This window comes from Diplotaxodon limnothrissa, linkage group LG7 (assembly GCF_057381915.1).
Source record: "Diplotaxodon limnothrissa isolate DT_005_m linkage group LG7, D_limnothrissa_male_GT1.1, whole genome shotgun sequence".
NCBI lineage: Eukaryota > Metazoa > Chordata > Actinopteri > Cichliformes > Cichlidae > Diplotaxodon > Diplotaxodon limnothrissa.
In genome coordinates, this window is record NC_140602.1 from 53694938 (window position 1) to 53715876 (window position 20939).

General features: G+C 39.4%; 1 protein-coding gene across 1 annotated transcript in view; it reads left to right on the forward strand.

Moving 5' to 3' along the window:
• fibcd1b (fibrinogen C domain containing 1b) overlaps positions 1-19910 on the forward strand; it is a 126118-nt gene extending 106208 nt beyond the window's left edge. The window contains exons 7-8 of the mRNA XM_085359928.1: positions 15915-16094; positions 19645-19910. Coding sequence (XP_085216054.1) covers positions 15915-16094; positions 19645-19910 — 446 coding nt within the window. The remainder of the gene's footprint in view (positions 1-15914; positions 16095-19644) is intronic.
• Positions 19911-20939: the final 1029 nt, after the last annotated feature.

Consider the following 20939-nt stretch of genomic DNA (forward strand, 5'->3'; position numbering starts at 1 on the left):
GATATATGGTATGGTATGTGTCGGGGGGGGCACATGGGTGGAAAACGGGGTAAGCTTCCCTAGAAGGATCCTAAATAAGAACAAATCAAGGTCAATTTTCAATAAATTTTCAAAGAGCTCACATTTCCTTTGAATGTACAAGTAAGAAGGACAATAGCTGCTGATATAACTGGAAATATTGTATATTAAAATAAACAATTAACAAAGTCCTTTACATTCATATACCCATATTGTATGGTAGTGAAGTTAAAAATTAAACTACAACAGTAGTATATTATAGTAAATTACATTTAAGCTCACTTTTAAAGCTCAGAGGAAGGGATTTTTTGGTCTTGCTTAATTTTGAAGTTAACAGTTTCAAACTTTGTAAAGCATAGTTTCAATCTGATTTGATTTTGAAGCTCAACTCACTAATTCCAAACTTCATAAATGTTGTGCTCAGAGCATTAAATGTCATTTCAAGCTGTATAAATTTACAGCTTTTGATTGTTAAACTGTTTTGCTTAATTTACTTTTGAAATACCAAATCAAACCTGATAGCGTAAGTTAAAATCACAAGTTATCCATTTCAAAATTGATGTTACTTTGTGTCAGGGATAATTAAACTGAACATTGTCCAACAATATTGGGTGTCACATATCATTTCCATCACATGCTGTCATGCTGCCACACGATGTCATCTCCATTACAACACAAATTTCGGGGGAAAATGTTCGATAAATAACACAATTGAGAAAATTATATGTTGTAGTTGTGAAACTTTTGCAAGAGGGTATATGCAAACATATATAAATAAACTAGAGATGGACCGATCCGATATTACGTATCGGTATCGGTCCGATACTGACCTAAATGACTGGATCGGATATCGGAGAAAAATAAAAAATGTAATCCGATCCATTAAATATCACGAAAGCACCTCACAAAACTTGCAACACGCCGTAACTCACCTCAGAACGTTAGCATGTCAGAGCAGTATGCATCACGTGATAGAGCGGCTGTGGCATGCGGGACCTGTGGTCTGGATAGCATTTGGAGCTTCGCTAGCAACCTGGCATTTCATCTCCGACAAAGTTATCCCCGAGAGAAGTAAAGCAAGTGTGTAAGTCCATCTCTGAATGTTTGTAAAGCATTCCTGCGTTAAGCTTAACGAGCGACTGCCTCTTGCTCTCCGGCTGCTACTTCAATCGTGAAACTGCTTAAATGATCAGCTGATCGGCTTTTCTGTCGCGAGTCCGTCTTTGTTTTTGGCCCACTTTGCACCAGAAAGAGGAAACCAGCGGCTGAACAACAGCAGCACGTTTAAGCTTGATAAGCTGTTGTTAGAATTTATTTAATATTACTTTCTACACCAGGATCTTTTTCTACGTAGCTGACGCTGGTAACTGTGCAGGGGCGGATCTAGCAAAGTTTAGCCAGGGGGGCCGATAGGGCATTAACAGGGAAAAGGGGGCACAAAGACATACTTTTCTTTCTTATTCTCATTTAAAATGTCTAGCTTTTAATAAATAATTATCTGACACACAAAGTTTTAATTTGATGTAAAATGAATAGAAGTCAATTACTGTATATAGTGACTATTAAGTCTAATATATATACCCTAGTAAGCTATAGTACTTTTTCCTTTGGGAAGGTACCATCTGTGCAGTCTGCAATTTTGTTGAAGAAAGATGTTGAATCTATTTAATATTTCTTGAAAAATAATTGATTTCTGTGCATTTTTTTTCACACTGCATCAAATTAAGGTTGATTACGTCGATTAAGCATCATGAGGTGGCGCGTGAGGGGTGGTTCCCTATTTTTTATTTATTTATTTTTGTTGTTGCTGGGAGTTGGAACCCTATTAGTTAGGTTGCTTAATATTTACGCTAAGTACTCTTTAAAATACCAGAATAGGGAGGATGGTGTAGGTCTAAGTTTATTAGATTGATCAGTATTGCTGAACTATTAAATATTTTTTTTGTACACAGGTATAACAGAATAGCTTTAGTGTAGTTGTTGTTTTAAACTTGAGTATGAACTTGCAGACTTGCAAAATGCAGCAAGATATTTTAAAAAACAGTTTTGTTGATTAAAAAACACTATATCGGATTCATATCGGTATCGGCAGATATCCAAATTTATGATATCGGTATCGGTATCGGACATAAAAAAGTGGTATCGTGCCATCTCTAAAATAAACTATAACCATAACTGCGCAATTTTTAGAATATGCTATCAGAAATTATATATTATTTAAATTAATTCATCAAAGGAAGTTTTTCTACACTATGTGGAAAAATGAAACATTAGGTATGTTAATTTCAGCGCCTAATTTCAATGAGTTTCACAATTTTGGACTGCTTGTTAACCTGTATGTGACCTTTTAAACATCCTATTTAGCTTGTTAGAAAATTGCATCTTCCGCTGGAAAACCTTAAAGCATTATTCTTGTGTGAATACTCCGCACCCAGTGGATCTTCATGCCGTCTGTTGCCAGTCCTTCCTGTCAAGCTGGGGCTGCTCTGCTCATTTTGTTTTACCTGAGAGCACCTCTAAATATTAATGTGGTCTTCTCCTAGAATTACATCCTTGAAGGCCTGCCAAATCTCTCAGCATTTGTCTACCTGCCTCTTTTCCTCTCCTCCACCTTCCCTCTGTGTCTCCCTTCACCACTCTTGGCTCAGTCTTTTCCACCCCAAGGTTAATTTCTGATGATATCAGATGTGATGGGTTGTTGGCTCTCATTCTTCTCTCTCATGATTTTATGACTCTAATCTTGCCACTTGAGCAAAATCCTTTCCTTTATTTTGCCCGGTGGATGGCATTTGGAAGTGTTTAGTTTCACAAAAGCGTGAGGTTGAAAGCAAACCCGAAATCTAATACTGACATCTATGTGAGGTGGATAAATTAATCTTATGTGACGCGAGCCAACATTAAAATCAGCATGACTTCAGAGATTTAAATTTGTTGTATCGCAGCGTTTTACCTGACCTTCTTATCAGTAAAAAAAATGAATCCCGTTTAAGTCGGATAAACAAGCGAGCTGTCTTGGCTGTGGCAGGGACCTCAGCAGCAATTTTGAAGATTTATGTTTGGCACTCTCATGGTTTGGGAAAAATACATCTGAAATGGTCCAAAAGGATAACATTCAGCCTCCTTGCACACTAACGCTGTCCTTGAAATACTCTGTGAAGTGAAGTGCTGTGAGTAAATCAAAGTAAATTTAAAAAATTAAACATCCTGAAAGAGCAAACAACCAAATGAAAACAAATCATTAGGCAAATAAACCAAAATTGTAATGGAATTGAAATTCACAGACAAAAAGGTGGAAATGAATAGAAAAACAAAACACCTTAAATGAAATAAATGAAAGCAATAATGAGCAGAATCACAGGTAGTCATCCTTTGCCTTAAGTGTTAATAAAACAATACATTCAGAAATCAGCAGAGGTTCTGCCACTGTAGTAGCATTTTTTTTTACCTCCTTTCCTTGTTAAGTGTTTAATATGTTATGACAAACCATGTCCTCCACATACAGTACACTTAAAGTGGTGCATGTTTAGTATAAAAAGTTGATGGTACAGAACATTTGGGATTTTACACAATGCATTTTTTTCTAAAAACACAGAGCTAAAATATAATGAGCATCACCCATGGCCGGCCTAACGCTGTGTGCATTCTAATGATGTTAGTTCTTCTGTTACAGTTCAGATCAGTTTGTGTGCCTCAAACCAGAGAACAGTAATCCTAATTAATCATATCCCTGAATAACCCGTTATCTACACTTGTGCCATCAAAGGCACTAATTCCCTACTGAATGGCAGTCAAACCTATGGCACCTTGCTTTCACTGCTAGCTCTGCTGACTTATAGGTGTGCTTGATCTTCAGCTGGATTTTAGTCAGAATGAATTAGTTGGGAAATGGCCTATTAATTTTAAGGTCACTGTCAGACAACTGAGTGTTGTATTTCTTGTCAAAAAAAGGCCACTTTTAATTTCAGCAGTTAGATAAGGAGAAGAAAATGCACGAATAGTCTTTTTTTTTTTTGCTGATACTGCAATGAAAATGAAATTGCAAAGTGATATTTGATATCTGATATTCTATTTACATTTAATTAGGATAGGATTAGTTCATATAGGCTTAGTTGGTCAAAAATGTGTTAACAATAGCACCTCTGATATTGAAAGTTACTTCTTTATCCATGTGAATGCTAACATGTGCAATAAGATTACTATCAGTAATCACAGGCACATGTATTATTATAGCAGACATTTTGACATCCTTGTTCTGTCCTCTGTTTGGTCTGCATGAATTATTCTTTGAGCAAGTGCAATGTTTTATGCATCACATATCATATCAGGATCACATGGATCTTAATGGTAAAACACTGTCATGAAGTAAAGGAAATAAGCACAGAGCCAGCCAGTAATGAAGTGAAATAATTATTACCTATCTTAAGATTATAAATCCTTCTGTTTGTGTATCAGACAGTAACAGTATATGAGCTATGTATTCTTAATGCACTGCTGATTGCTACGGTTGCTTGGTTGAACTATAGCGGAGAGGTTATTTGGATAGGAAAACGCCATTAGTTTTAATGTTTTCAAGACTCACTGCCATGACTACATCACAGTACATCATTGTGACCTGCCAATTAGCTTTGCATCTCACCTGTTACATCAACCTTTGCCTGTCCTCATCTATTTAAAAAAAACATACCCAGTCATTAATAATAGTCATGATGAGAAAATGCATTGGGTGGAGGAAGAGCTTTGCGAAACAGACAGCAGTTTGCATTGGAAGAGCTCCAAATCAAGCTCGCTAGCAGTAGCTGAACCATACAATGCAAACATGCAATTAAACTGTTCAAGCTACATTATAAGCAACATGAGCAGACTCGTAGCAAAGTTAGTGTCTTACTGTGAGCTGTCACTAGCAGCAGCGGCAGGTACTCATTGTTTTTCAGAGATTTCAGCAGAGCTCAAATACAGAAGTGGAGATATTTGCAGTTATGGTGGCTTCATGTACGCAGTAGGAAAGACAACATAAGTAGACATTAACATGATATGAAGGAAATAAACAAAGAGATAAAATCTTTGGAGACAGTAATACATGCCATTATTACGTCTTGGTTTGATTGCTGGGTCGCACTTTGTGTTGGAGTTAGCCCTTCTTCCGGTTGGTTCAAAATGATGCTTTTTGATTGGGAACACATAAAAAGAAGAGCACATTACACATGTTCTGACTTTGCTCCACTGTCTGTGAACTTTAGAGTCCATTTCAAGTTCTTGTATTTGTTTGTAAATCCTTAAATGGTATAGCCCCGCCTTACCTCAGCTGCTTTACCCCTGCACTCCTGTCTGATCTCTCAGATCATCTCACTATTTGCTCCTACATACTCTGCACATTAGACGGTCACCTACGTTGGCCAATTTTAAAAATTGAAATTGTGTTATAGTTGTTTTTGTAGTTTTTTATGATGTTCAATTTTATTCAATTTTGTGTGTAGCACTTGTGCGGCATGGTATGGTAATCATGTAACACCACCTTTGTCATTTTACTGAAAATTACCAATAACATCCCAACATTTTGATATGGTAATTATAACTGAGAGCTACAAGTTGCAGTTCAAACTATTTACTAAAAAGTTAATAAATGATTAAATAACATGAAAAATGGGGAACAGGTTAGATAACTAATTAATCATCTGTTGACTGTCAGTAAATGTTAGAGAAGTAGTTTTTAATACACAGTTAAACATGCTTGACTTTTGTCAAATAATACTAAAATAATAAAAAATAATTATGAACAAATTTGGGGAAAAATATTAATTAATGTTACAGATACATTATTTAAACATGAGGTAAAAGTAAAAAATAATTGGTAGACAGATTCCAGTTTATTAGCATAAAATTAGATTAAATAACAATCTATGCAGTATTTGTTGTGTTGGATCAGAAAACTAGTGTTTCGTTATTTGACGACATGGTAGGTTTTTTTGTGTGTGTTTGTTTGTTTTTCCTGTCTGTTGAACATATAATATTAATCCTGCATGATCATTTGTTTAAACCTTTAAACTTCCTCTGCTTTCTTGCCTGTGTGTTTGTTATATTCGTTATATATACAGTTCCTGTTTTATCACACGTTATACTGAAACTGATAGCAAACCATTCTTAAATAGTTAAATTCTGTATTTGCATTTTGTTTTACTTGTACATCATTGAATACCACTTCAGTGGTATCCCATTAATTTTCCATCATGTGCATGGCAGTAGTACTTGCGATCAAGTTAGTCAGCAACCACTAACACACACCAGAGATTTAAACAAAAAATAAAAAGATGGTAATATCACAACTGGCTTTTATCTGTGCAATTTAGAAAGACCAGCTGATTTATATTATAATATTTTCACATTATGCAACAAGGTCACTTTTAATATTGCTTTTTGAAGCAGATAAAAAAAGACCAATTCCCACTTAAAACTGTTTTACTGCAGTATGAGATGCCCCTGATTGAGAAAGAGAATTTTAAAGTACACATATTTTGCAGCGGATTAGCATTTAATTATACGTTGTATTGGAACACTGCAATAAGACTCTTTTGCTCATCTCTGCCACTCAACAGCTCTGTTGGGCTGCCAGACTAACAGCATTGCCACCCGTCGTGATCCTTCATTCTATAGCTTTGTGTGTCAACTCTGCCTAATTAAATATGACCCTTGACCTTGAAATAGTAAGAAATATCCTCCCAGTTTACAACTTCATTTAGTGATGTCACGCTTCAGTGTCGAGTGTCATGGATTAGCAGTGTAATTCTTTTTTTTTTATGCTGTCATCCTACAAACCATTTATCGATTCTGCAGAGCCACATCTTCACACCTGCAGCCATGCTGAACCACCTCCATCTGCGGGCACCGCGAGACAACTTCCATTAAAGCCGCAGAATTTAATTCAGTGAAAATGCTGGAGGTCTTGAATATGCGGCTCAGTGAGCTTTTGTCTATTCAGAAACCCATAAGACTCAAAGGAAACAATATGTATTAATAATATATTGCAAAATGTATCTATCTTCAAAGATGAAGCAAGTGACTCCTAGCAGCAGTAATGAGGGCGCTGTGGGCAAAGTGAACAAACATTCCCAAGATCATTATTCCCAAGTTAGACTCAGCCTGGGGAACGCTACCGTGTGTTTGTTGCTGAATAAATAGTACTACTGAAGTGTTCGTTCAGCTAAAGAATATTCTGTATTCACTCTCGAAATGCTTTTGAATATTGTTAAATCAGGCTCATGTGCACTTGTTCGATCGGTTAAAAGCAGGGTGTGTGTGTAAGGCTTCTTACCAAGCCTGAAAGATCTAGGACCATGTTAGCCCCCACGTTTCAGACCATATCTCATTTGATCTAGAGGCAGTCGGAACATCCAAAAATATGAGTGTGTAAGGGGAAAAGATTTTCCACTTTCCAGTTCCAGTATAACCAGAGAACATGTATTAATTAGCATACATTTTTAAAGCATCCACATGCCATCTTCCTGTTTATGATAAATAATATCAAGTTTCTAGAACAACTGACTGATTCGAATTTGCAAGAGGAAAGTTTTCAAACAGGCAAAGCAATGTCAGACGTGTGACAGTTAATCATAAAATTCTTTTGCTTTTGTGTCCCACCAAATGTCACAGTTGGCTCGGAGGGAGCAGCAAGTCAGAGAGTTCAGCGCACACCTGTCTCTGTTTTTCTCCCTCCACTCCTATCTTTTGATGACAAGGGGAGAACCAACGATAGCAAGCCCTTTGTATTCCCTAAGAGGAGACGAGAGCAAGCTTTTTCACTAGACGCGTGTTCGCAAACCCTTCAACCAGCCTAGCCTCTGATGGCAAAGGGCAGAAGAACTGTCCTTGTGGCTATGGAAATAACCGCTCCTCTTCGAGCGTCCGCTCCCACCCCCAACATCCACAATCTCTGTAGAATAAAACTGCTTGACAGGAAGAATAAGGAAAAGACAGCGATGGAGTAAAAGAAAGACAACATGAGGGAGGGGTTGAGTTATCGTGGGAGGGTTAGAGGAGGAGGAGGAGATGGAAGAGTGCTGCTCCTTTTCTCCTTTTTCTACTGAAACAGTCTCAGGAGCTGCCCCCCAGCAACAGAGGGAGAAAAGCATGATGAATAATTAACTTCGAGAAATGTCACAAACGGCAGAGAGAAGTGTAATCATTCCTCTGTTGGGTTTAGAGATCTGGGGGGGTTTTTAAATTCTTTTTCTTTTATGCCCCGTAGAGCTGCGTGCACGGCACTGAGACTCTGAGAGCAGGACTTTAACCCTAAAAGCATCAAATACATTCCCCTACACATTTTTCAAATAAAAGGAAATAAATCATTAATATTTAGCCCTTTTAGCAAGTATCACAAAGGCATCTCACAGAGGTCTTCTGCATTTTTAATCAAACCATTGATGTCAGTCTCATTAGCTCTAAAATCACATTTAGGGAGCGAGAGCCTCTGATGGTAATGGTTTAATCAATGTCAGGAAGGCTTGAGCTTTGCTTCCTTTTAGTTTGGGAGAAGCGGAACATGCCCTCTCAGAATGAATAAAAGATTTAAAAAAAAGACAAATTATTGTCTTCATGTTCTAAACAAGCTAAATTTGTCCTATATCCCAGAAACCTGTTGTGAAAATGAGTTATAGATTACCATGACCTAGTTTAATGAGGTATTGCGGGTTATATATATCATTTCTATTGTCATTTTCATACATTTATCGCCAAAGAGGATCGATAGCTGGCTTCCATATTTGTGTGTTTTAAGTTTAACGTTGGTCTGCTTTTCATATATTTAGCAGAGAAGACTCTTTGTCTTCTGTTTACCTGATGTGCAGTCAGCTGGATGAAGATGTTTAAGGCGCAGAACTTTTTAGCTTTGCAACTTTGTTGGTAAAGACATTGTGAAAAAGAAATAAGGACATCGATAATTGAAAAGCAAAGAACGCTTATAGATTGTTCTTCCATCATTGTGCAATCAGGCACACTCTAAATGAGATTCCCTGTCAGTAAACACATTGATTGTTCAAAATAAGAGGATTTTACCAGTATTATTTGTCCTCTTTTCATTACACAGAGTAATTATCCCTATACGGGTAGTTTTGTATAATGTAGAGATCCATCTTATGAAGAAAGGTTAAGGAACATTGCTACTCATTTATATTGTGTTTGAAGCGCTGGATAGCATTAGTAGGAGGGGGTAGATTACCTCACCAGGACATTTTTCTAGCATCATAGAAGCTGGTATCGATGTCCTTGCTTTGTTGGTGATGGCGATACTTTCAGTAAGCTCACATTCATTTCTGATATGCAGGAATGTTTGATTTAAACATTTATAGTAAAAGGAATCAAAACTTGATGTTATCCAAGGTGGCCTTGAAAGGGCTGTAACTTTTGAAAACACCAGCAAATAGGAAAAATGCTGCAAAAGTTCACAAAAAAAAAAACAAATCACAAAACACTGTATTTGTGGTTTTTTGGGGGGGGGAGACAATAACGTGTCTCACAACCGTGACAAGCTAATAGTAAACGCCTAATAGCAAATATGTGTCTACAGTAATAAATAAATCGTGATTAAAACACACATTACCTTGCTTCTTTTTCTGTCTCACAACAGCAAAGAATCCTCTGCTTCTTTTAAACGTGTCTTGGTGCTTAAATCCTTTTCATGCGTTGTTTCTCTCATTTCTACAGCTGTTCCGTCACATTAATGTCTCCCCAAAAACACTTCCATTGTGTCCATTGGTTTTTTTTCTACTTCTGATGTCTCTTAAAGTTTTGTTGTTGTTGTTTTTTTTTTTTTTTTGGGGGGGGGGGGGGGGGGGGGGGTTGTGTCTTTTACTGTTTCTGTTGTCTTTCATTAAACTTCCTGTTTGCTTTTCCAGCATCTTTCTGTTTGCTGCTTTTTTCTTAAGTTGCAGTGCATCTCACCTCTCAGGGACAACGTAGTACAGGAGCTTTCTATGAAACCTCACTAACAGGACTAACCAGTCTACCCTACCTTGTTATTGGTGTTTGAAGTAGGAGAAAGTTCCACATTGGACTTATAGTATAACTAGTGTAATTTCTTTTTCATGACTACATCATCCAGTTTGTCTAATGTTTTCTGACGTACCAGAACATTTTTGAATTTCTTTTCCCAGCCAACTCTGTTCAGTAGCGCAAAACCAAGAGTGTACTAACAGACAGCTTGTGTTCTGTTGGTAATTTGAAATGTTTTATATTTAAATAGAATAGTTGTCAGTCTGTCAGTCCACCACTTTAGTCCAAACTGAAATCTCTCAGCAACTATCAGATGGGTAGCCATGAAATTGGTACACATTTCAATAATGCCCAGAGGCTGAACCCTACTGAATCTTGATCTCCTACATTCTTCTAGAACTGCTATCATATCTGTCCAGTACTCTGTTTTGTGACCAATTAGGACAAAGATACAACTTCCCTCACACCCTCGGGTGACAGCTGTACATCCACAGACAGTATGGCTGCGTGACATAGAAACATATAACTGCTGATTAGTGATACCTGAGTGACTTGGGTTAGGTGCCCAGCAGGCAGCCTGTCACTCAAAGTGACCGCATCTCTAATAATGCAAAACTTTAAGACTTAAAATTTGGGGTTTTGGAGGGGTGTAGCCTATCCCAACTGTCATAGGGCAAAAAGAGGGATACATTCTGGATGGGTGAGAGAAAACCATTCACGCTCTCATTCATTCTCATATCCACACCTAGATTTACCATTTAATCTAACAGATATGTGGGAGAAAGCCAGAATCCCTGGAGAAAACCCACACAGCGAAAACATGCAAAATCCACAGAGAAAGGAGCTTAGCCTGCATGTGCATTTAAAACTAGGACACTCTTGCTGTGCAGCAACCGCTATAGCTGCAAACAGATGAGCTCGGAAGCATCATCCTTTGTGGAGGTGACTTTAGCAGAAAATGTTTGTACTATGTTAACATGTGAGTCTACGGAAGAGCAGGTCGCCTATGGTCAGTCGAGCAACTGCAGTTTATTGGCATTAGCTTCATTTTTCAGCCTCACAGGCTTCCACAATGTAGCACTACCAACCTTGACCTCACCGATCTCATTCCGCTTCTATACAAGAAAAGCAATTCAAATCTAAATATTTTACTGGCTCTGAAATAAAATCATATTGTATCTTTTCTCTTTTTTTGGCATTGTTATAGAAAACCACATTTATTTTCAGCTATTTGTACTGAAGATCTAATTATTGCATTTCCCATGTATATATACATGGGTTTAGTCTCTGGTCAGTTGTAACATTTTAATATTAACGGGCTGCAGAAAGGATACAGTACATCAAAATAGATAATGATATGCCACTATAGCTAGAACAAAGGGAACAAAGAAAGCATGCCCTAATTGCTCGTGTGAAGCGCGCAGGAGGACAGGCGGACAAGTTTTCTGACTGCCTCCTTTGCTTCTCTTAAATGGCAAATCAGCGAGAAGAGAGAGAATCACTGCCCCAGCAGAGCAATCAGCATGTTAATACTGAAGCAAAACACCTCAAAATCCTCCCATGTACCAGAATCCATTTTTAAATAACCTAACAATAACATTTAATTAACAGAGAGAGTTACACCTGAGCATTTAGATTTTAACCAAAGAAGTCTCTGTTGTTATTTCACTTGTCTTCCTCTTTAATTATTCTGAATTGGAGTCTTGCTGAGATTCTCTGGGGCTTTAATTAGGGACTGAATGAAAGTTATGTAAATACAGTTGGAAGCCGTAGAGTCTTTAAATAGAGTTGTGTTGCATCTGGCATTCCCCCCACCTGAAAGAGAAAACATCCTAAGTCTTTCTTTTGAAGTTTGTCAAATCACTCTGGGGTACTTTTCCCTTAGGTGTTTGTGTGGATTGATACTTTTTCTCAAAGGGTTATGACACAAAAAATATTTCTGTGAATGTGCCGGGTTTTTCTGTCTGAAGGCATGTAGAAAACAATTAATGTGTGTCGCGTTCTCGCTGTGTTTTTACTGCTGTGTAATCCCGAGCATTTGTATACTCGTATAAAACTTTTAACTATTCACTGGAAACCCGCACGCATGATGTTACCTGCCTATGACTGTATTAATAACTGATTCTCCAGCTCCAATTTGCTGATCTACTGTGAAAATGAAAAGAACGGGATCAACCTCCCAATGGGCTAGATTAAATCCAAACTAAGTGCCTGGGCCCAGACTGCGAGCTTCTGTCTCTGAATAATAATGGGTTCTTTCAGCTGTGTTTGTCATCAAATTAGCCCTCTACTTCAGTCGAGGCACTCTCAGAGAGCAATTCTCGACAGCGATGGAATTCAAATTAGGCCGAGTCAGTCTGAGGTTTGTAAGCTTTAAAAAGGAGAATGAGTTTCATTTGTGGAGGTGATGATTGCCGTAGGAGGTAAAATGACAGTGTTTAGGTTCATAAAAACAAAACAAAAAAACATCTTCCTTCCTCTGGTGAAGTACCTTTAATGGTGATTTTGAGTCATGTTACGGGACAGACAGTAAAACAAACCCTAAACCAGAAATTGTAGCCTGCAGCATGCTCCACATGCGCTAAATCCAACTCTTATTCCAAACCATAAAGCCTTTGAAGCTCTTCCATCGGTGCATGCACTCATTTCAATTTTTTTTCCTCTCTCTTTTTATTCTCTCACATAAACACTAACAGTACAGAGTGCACTTATAAGCATAGCGGAGGATGTTTTACAAACTCTTGAGGCAAAGTTCACTTTTGTTTGTCTTCCTGCCTTGTATTTGGTATTAAGAGGACCTAGACAGAGTTCTTCCTGCTTCTCTGTGCCTGACACTGTGTAACTTGTAGCTTTGATCAGCTCAGGAGAGGAAAACCTGCACTGGGAAGCGCCATCACTACAACGCAGCAGGGAGGACACGTAGAGCAGGAGGGGGCAAGGAAGAAGGGAGGGCAACCCTGTTTTCCCTCTGGCACTTTCTGTCTTGCATACGTTCGTTTAAGGGTTTAGCGATAATTAAAAGATCCATCCGGGGGATCGAGAGAACGATGACAGGCATGAATCTAAAACAGCTGAAAGGGTTGAACATGGACTGTGAGTTTATAAAGAGGTCTTTGGAATATGTCTTGGATATGAAAGCAATACACAAACTTAGAACATATTGACAACTTAAGATTTTCTTGAAACTGAAAATGCTTTTTGGATGCTATTTTTAATTTGCAAAGAATTTCCAATCTAGTACATTTCTTCCTTTTGGTTCTGAGCCTTAATGAGCTGGGACTTCACACGTCAGTAAAATCAGACTTAATCTGCGCCTCATGCCCAGTTACACGTATTGATCTGATTCTTGCTTTAGATAAAATTGTGTTCATAATAGCAGCTTATTTTTTGTTAATACCTCCCTCACTTTCTTTTTTGAATATCACAGATCTGATAAGAATTGAAATGATTGCGTCCCTGACATCTGAGAGTTTAAATAGTGTTTTATTAGTGCATTTGGAACAAATGTAAAGCAAATTACAGTCATGTGAAAAGGACTCTATGCTGGCCTGTGAAAATGTAATTACACCCCATGATTTAACAGCTTCTAGAACTGCATTTGGTAACGACACCTTGACATTCATTTACTGTATGACTCTATCAGTCTCTCGTTGTGGAGGAATTTTGTATCACTCTGCTTCACATCATTTCAGTCCACTGAGGTTTGCTGCTGGTTTGGTTTGAGGTCTGGACTTTGACTGGGTCATTGTGACACCTTGATTCCTTTCTTTTGTAGATTTGCTGTTGTGCTTGGGATAATTGTCCTGTTGCATGACCTAATTTGCCACAGTGTGAGTCTTGACTCACATGTGAGTCTCGAATACCTCACTGACTGCAGACTGTCCAGGTCAAGTGGCAGCGAAAAAAACCCAAATCAGCACCCTTCCATCACCATGCTTGACAGTTAGGCTACGTTCACACTGCAGGCGAAAGCGCATCAAATTTTTTGACCCTATGCGACCCATATCCGATCATGGTATGACAGTGTGAACGGCACAAATCCGATATTTTCAAATCCGATCTGGGTCACTTTCGTATTTGGTACTGAATCCGATACATATCCGATGTTTCAGAAAGCGACTGCTGTTTGAACGGTCATGTTGCATTAAATCCATCTTTTACGTCACTGACACAAGACAGACGCTAATTATCAGCGCTGGAGAAGCGCCAGATAGGACATTGCGAACGCTTCCTGGCCATCCGGTGAACCTGCTGGGAAGACAACGTTGGAGAAATGTTAACGTTTTATTTGTACTGCATAATCTGCAGATTCTGACAGAAATCTGCAACTATCCTTTGAAGCACCGCTCCGCTCTAAAACAGCAATAAGGATCATTAGTAGGTTATTTACATCATTATGTAATAACTTAAAGCAAAAATTGGGAAACGTGAAGTCCGAAGTCTTTATATTAAGGGCCATCAGTCAAACGATATTGTTTGCTCTGGATCTAAACAGAGCGCGTTGTGTGTGACATCTTCTTTTGCGCATGCGGGCCGCTTTGAGCGTTCACACTGGAGCGCGTTTGCTGTCGCATTTTATTTGTAGCGTGAACGAGCAGACAAAAAGATCGGATTTGATCAAAATATCGGAATTGAGCATTAAGACCTGCAGTGTGAACGTAGCCTTATTATGAGGTGTTTGTGCTGATGTGTTGTGTTTGGTTTTTGCCAAACTGGGAGCTGTGTATCATGACCAGACCACAGACCTCTCCACTTTGGCCCGTCCAAAGGAAAAGTCTTGCTGAGCCTTGGTTGTTCAGTCTTCATATAATTGTCCTGACATGAACTTTAACATTTAAAATGTCAACTGAGGCCTGTAGAGTCTGCAATGTAGCTTAATGATTTTTTCCAGTTTCTCTGGGACAGTCAGTCCTTGGAAGATTGGCAGCATCAACACATACGTGAATGCTACAGATCAATTAATCAAGTGCACTTGAGTATCAGCACTTGATTAACTGATCTTGATTAATTCCTATGATAGCAGTAAAGGTGTGCTTAGTTTTTCTCACAGCATCTTGTGAAAAAGTACTTCTAAAAACAACTGTGGGTGAGCCCAGGATTTACAAATCTGTATTTTTCTATCATCCAGGGAGCAGCGATGTTGTGAAATTTGCATTTAATAATGCATCCTTTGATGATGAAATGATAGGTTTATGGCTGAGTATGCTTGTTGTCCAAGACAGCAAGGGGAAATAATCTAGAAATTGACTTACGGGACATTGGTACCCTCTTCTTTTGAAGAAAGACGATCTTCTCCTCTTAAAGTAAGACACTGTCCCGGATAAGGCTGCCCAGCCTTGCAAGCACATGATAAAATACAAAACGCAGCCTGTCTGCTTTGAGAAATCCAGGACATCGCCACCTTATCTGGGAGCCTTCAAAATAATGTCAACTGGTAATCAATAGACTTTGGTGATTCAAATGGCTTAAAACCCATACTGAAAAGTCAACATGCTAAACATAAACACGGTTCTTATAAATAAACCAATATTATCTTGTGATACACGAACATGATTAATACAATTTTGAACTACACTTGAAGCGGGGTCAGTGTCTGGTGCCATTCATTCAAGAGGAGAAACGCTGATGGATTCAATAGATTCAGCTGGGTTCTCTAACCTCCAAGCATTCAGCAGTGTGAGCAGTCCACACCCACACACACTTTGAAAAGAAACTCTAATCTTGTTTTGGAAAGAAACCCTACACATGCAGGGAGAGACTCTAAATGGGACAAAAACCATGTTACAGCTTATTTCCAGAAAATGTATGGCATTGAGAGGCTGCTGAAATAGCTTTATATTGCTTGCTGAGAATAACGGCAGTACTTGGTAATGGATTATTTTGGTCTGTGTCTCGCTCTTTTTTTCTCCCTGCAGGGCTAAAGCAGATCCATGCCCTGTCCATCCAGGGGAACTATGAGCTACGTATCGACCTGGAGGACTTTGAAAATAACACAGCGTACGCCCAGTATGGCACCTTCGGAGTGGGCCTCTTCTCGGTGGACGCCGATGATGACGGATACCCTTTGACTGTGGGAGACTATTCAGGCAATGCAGGTATGTGCTGTGTACTCAGTGAACTCATTAAGGCTTTTCTTGGAAGACATACTGTGCACTCTGATTAGTATACACCATATTTGTTTTGCACATATTATTTTTTTCCCCTTCGTTCAACCTAATGGCAAACACAGCAGTGTGCGAAAGTCCAGCCAACGCCCCTCGTATTCTGCATTCCAGCAAATATAACTGTGCATTATTTTTGCAGTGCAGTAGACGTGTCCACTTGTTAAGCTTTGCAGAGAGTGCTCAGAGTGAGGGACTGCTAGTGTCTGTTTCTCTGCTCACTCATCATGAGATTCAAGCCAGCTACCTGTCACCTTAATTAAATTACTGCCATGCTTGACCTGCAGCGTAAACAAAAAAGCTGCCATTGAAATGAAGAAGCAATTTAAAGAAGCTTTGGGGAGCAGTGCTTTGAGAACAGACAGAGAGAGAATGGGGACAGATATGAGAGCGGGGAGGAGAGTAGTCGATAAGAAGGAGGGCGACTGGAGGAAACTGGGATGGGAGAACTAGGGGGACAGGTGTGGGAGAAAAAGAGGTAAATAAAAATGAGGATAGAGATATTTAAGGGACAGAGAAGGCAATGAAGCGAAGGAGGAAGAGAAAAATGGGTTGTATGTATGATGGGGATGGGGGGGTGTTCCTCCAGCTATGGCTCTGCTAAAATTCCTGTAAAACTCCAGGCCTGTCCTCTTCAAAGCCTGACCTTGAACTCGTTTGCCTGCTGGACATTTGAATCCAGTCAAATTATGGCTACTCCAACTCTCTCGGGATAGTCACACTCTCACGTCAGCTTCCCCCACAGCAGCTCTACTGTTATTATTAGTAGTATTTTCCATAACTCTGGCTGCTTTTGATCAGCAGACAGGTGCTCGTTTCTACTGGGAGCAGCTGGATCTTAATGGGCATCAGAGGAGGCTGCCGGCCCCCAAGCCACCCAAGTGGCATCCTCTGCCTTGTAAATGAGCCTGTTTTTGCGCCCCTCCCCCACCCTTCCCCTTTTCTTCCTAGCTCTGGACATCATTGTACTGTTGACACCAGTAAGCATTTTTTTTCCCTTGTTCTACTCCCCCACTATCTAATTTCTCCTAACATCAAGCGGCACACAACGTGAATATCAGACATGCCTGTCAAATTATTTTTCCTACCGAGCGGTTACCATAGTAATGCCAAATAGCAAGTGGAGCAGGGCAAAGTGAGAGGGTAAGAAGCTGTGCGGCCACATCCTGGGCAATTAAGGGCTGTTTGATGCCCTGACGAGCTGTTAGGCTTCACCTGATGACTGGTGAGCACTCTTTCATTCTGCTCACCACTTTATCCCTCTATCCATTTCTAGTCACAGTGTGAAGCCTGCTTTTTTTCCAAAAAAAAAAAAATTTGAAGGGGCAAAGAGTGGAGGAAATGTATGGGGAGTTTATTGGACATTATGAGCTCTTTCAACATCCATTTGCAGGAAACTTTTGGTCTACCGCAGCATCTGCAAGGGCGTTACTTTCATTTTCCTGGTGAATTTACAGCAGCGGCTCGCAAAACAGTTGTCAGTGTGACAGGATTTGCCAGTAATAAATCTTTAAATAGTCAGAGCGATATTTTCAGCTGTGTGGATCAGATTGACCTTTCAGACCACTATTAGGTCCACTTAGGTGATGCAACTTGGCTGCGCCACATCCCTGCAGTGGTCTTTCATCACTGCCATAATCACAATGAGAGGTTATGGGAAAGAATGCCCTCTTATAGAATAAGTACGCTTTTAAAGCTCTTTGAAGCTGTTACAAAAGTTACATTATTATACTAAATTTCTTAAAGTGGACAAAATACCCTGACTTAGCAAAAGACTGAGGGGCAAGATGTAGGGGTAAACACACACCACATAAACAAACACAAAGACATAACCGGAATGAGGGCACAGAGGGCAAGGGGATGTGAAAACACTCAGACCTCGAGGGAGGGAAGAACAATATGGCCGTACCTAAAACCATGACATCAACATATGTGAGACAGACCATTTAGTATGTCTCATGTATCATCTGAAAGATTTGTATCCATTAACAACCTAATGAAATAATGAAATCATTTGGGGAGTGTTATTAAAAGGTCGCCACAGAACCTTTGAGTAACTGCCTACAAAGCCGTCTGACCTACTGCTTCAGCTAATGACAAGAAATACTCAGGAGGACACTGGAGCTGTATTTTTATTCCTTTATCTCTTTCTCTCTACAAAACAAAAAAAAGAATAATTGGAAAGTTATGAGGTCTTTTGAAGTTAATCGCTTGTGTATATGTCTAATTACAGGTTTCTAAACCAAGAATGTTCTGATGAAAGATGTAAAGGAGATAGCTATTATTTCAGTAACACTTAATAATATATACTTTACTAAGAGAGTAAATCCCGATGGAATTCAATGGAATTTCACTTTCATTTATTTGAACAAAAATGCAATTATATTTACCTACAAACACAAACAAGTTCGGTTTTTGCAGGAAACAAAGACATAATTGTAATGTAAGTAAATTTAAGTACTATGTGGGTAATTTTGAGTTGATTTCACTTCTATGGTCATTTAGCAATGAAATCAGATTAATTATGTCACATCATAAATATGGTATACTTTTTGGGCCACGGGCCATAATATGGAGGGTTTTTTTTATTAAGAATTAATTAAGAAAAAACAGGTCCCATTAAAATATGGGGTCTCGTGACATAATGATGGGGAGAAACCCTTTTTTAACAATGACTGTTCAAACATCCTCGTGTCCTGTAAAATATCTGATAGTTAGGCAAAGTTTTGCCACCACATAATACAGTCCGTGTTCCAAAAGGTACAGTGTGCTTACAATGTACGATGGAAAAAGTGGCTGTGGGGGTGGCTGTAGCTCAGGCGGTAGAGCAGGATCAGTCATCTACTGATTGGAAGGTTGGTGGTTTGATTCCCGGCTTCCCCTCGTCTGCATGCCAAATATCCTTGGACAAGATACTAACCCCAAGTTGCTCTCTGATGCATCCATCGGAGTGTGAATGTTAGTTAGAAAGCACTAAGAAAATTGTGCTTGTGCTTATGGGTGAATGCACTAGTTGTGTGAAGCGCTTTAAGTGCTCAGAAGAGTAGAAAAGCGTTAGATGAGAACCAGTCCATTTACCCAAAATGTTCTTTGTTTTTCCCACAAAATTACCAAGAAATGATGCAGTACGGAAAATGTTCTAACTGTGCGATTTGGATCGCGTTTCTTGTAAAATACCCAGAACTTAAATTTACTTACAGTCTAATTGTTCCTCTGTTCCTTCTAAAAACCTGATTTGTCACCGCATTATTCTAGTATTTCTACTTTTAAGTATTTGTAGGCAAGTATAATTAAACTGTAATTTAGTTTAAAAGGCAGTTTAAATTTCATTTAATTACAGTTGAATTACACTCTTAGATGCAGAACATATTTTTATGAAGTTACAGATTCATCTATGTTGTTTTATTCATTAACTCCAGTTATACGACTATTTTGTGTGTACTGACACATTCAAATTTAATTGCCGTTCTTTTCTTTTTTTTAGGTGATTCTCTGTTGAAGCACAATGGAATGAAGTTCACCACCAAAGACAAAGATAACGACCACTCGGAGAATAACTGCGCCTCCTTCTACCATGGCGCGTGGTGGTACCGAAACTGCCACACCTCCAACCTTAACGGCCAGTACCTGCGCGGTCAGCACACCTCCTATGCCGATGGCATTGAGTGGTCCTCCTGGACTGGCTGGCAGTACTCCCTCAAATTCTCCGAGATTAAGATACGCCCGACCCGCGACCCAGAGAATAAATGAAACTGACACGAGAAGGAAAAAAAAAAGAAGAAGAAAATTTTCAAACATTATAAACCACAGTTTCTGACAGCTTGATGGAGTTACTTGTCTCGATATTGTTTATTCACTAAAACGTGCATCTTTGACTTTAGTTGACTCTGCTGTTTTCTCGTGATGTCTCTCTTCCATTTTTTTGCTCCTCTTCCTCGCTCACTCAGCTACTAGTCACCCTGGCTACCTTAATCCTTCCCGTGGTCCCATTCTTTGAGAAATTAAATAACCCGGACGCTCTTATTTTTGAACGTTTAGTTCACAAAAACAGCTTACCAGAGCCCTGAACCAACAACAGTCCACTGCTCCGGGTCTGTCAATGTGGTCCAGCCCCCCTCTGAAGTAAAATGGGTCCCCTGACATCAACCTGACCTAACCTGTGCTGACATGGCACTCAGTTCCACTGCCCACTCCTGTAAAATATGTGAAGACAACCCCCGTTCACAAAACATGAAGACAGAATATGGAAATTATTCAACCCCGCAAACCCCACCCCCACCCTCTGCAAAGAAACTCTCAAGTTTTACCAGGGAGAAGGGGACAGGGCAGTGGTGCACTACGTCACATTTACATCTTTGATCTGTCCGAATGAGCCCCGGCAGGGAAAGTGGCGAGAAGTATGGGCGCTCCGATAATGAGAGCGAGACGGAGAAAATGAGGAAACAATTTGACAGGAGCTAAATTGGTGGAAGGAATGGGGGGGGGCAGAGTGAATCAAACTGGGGAGATGAAGTAGGTGAAGAAGAAGAGGTGCAAGAAAAGGATGGGGGGGGAAAGAAGAGACAGTGGAGGATGTCATTCATCTGACTTGGACCATTAGGGAGCATATTGGGCACTTTGTCTGATCTGCCTGCCAGCTGAGTACTGGCCAACTGATGCAGCACTCACAGATGGTAACCCAGCACTTTGTGTGTGTGTGTGTGTGTGTGTGTGTGTGTGTGTGTGTGTGTGTGCGTGTAAGAGAGAGAGAGAGAATGTGTGTGTGCCTGAGACAGAGAG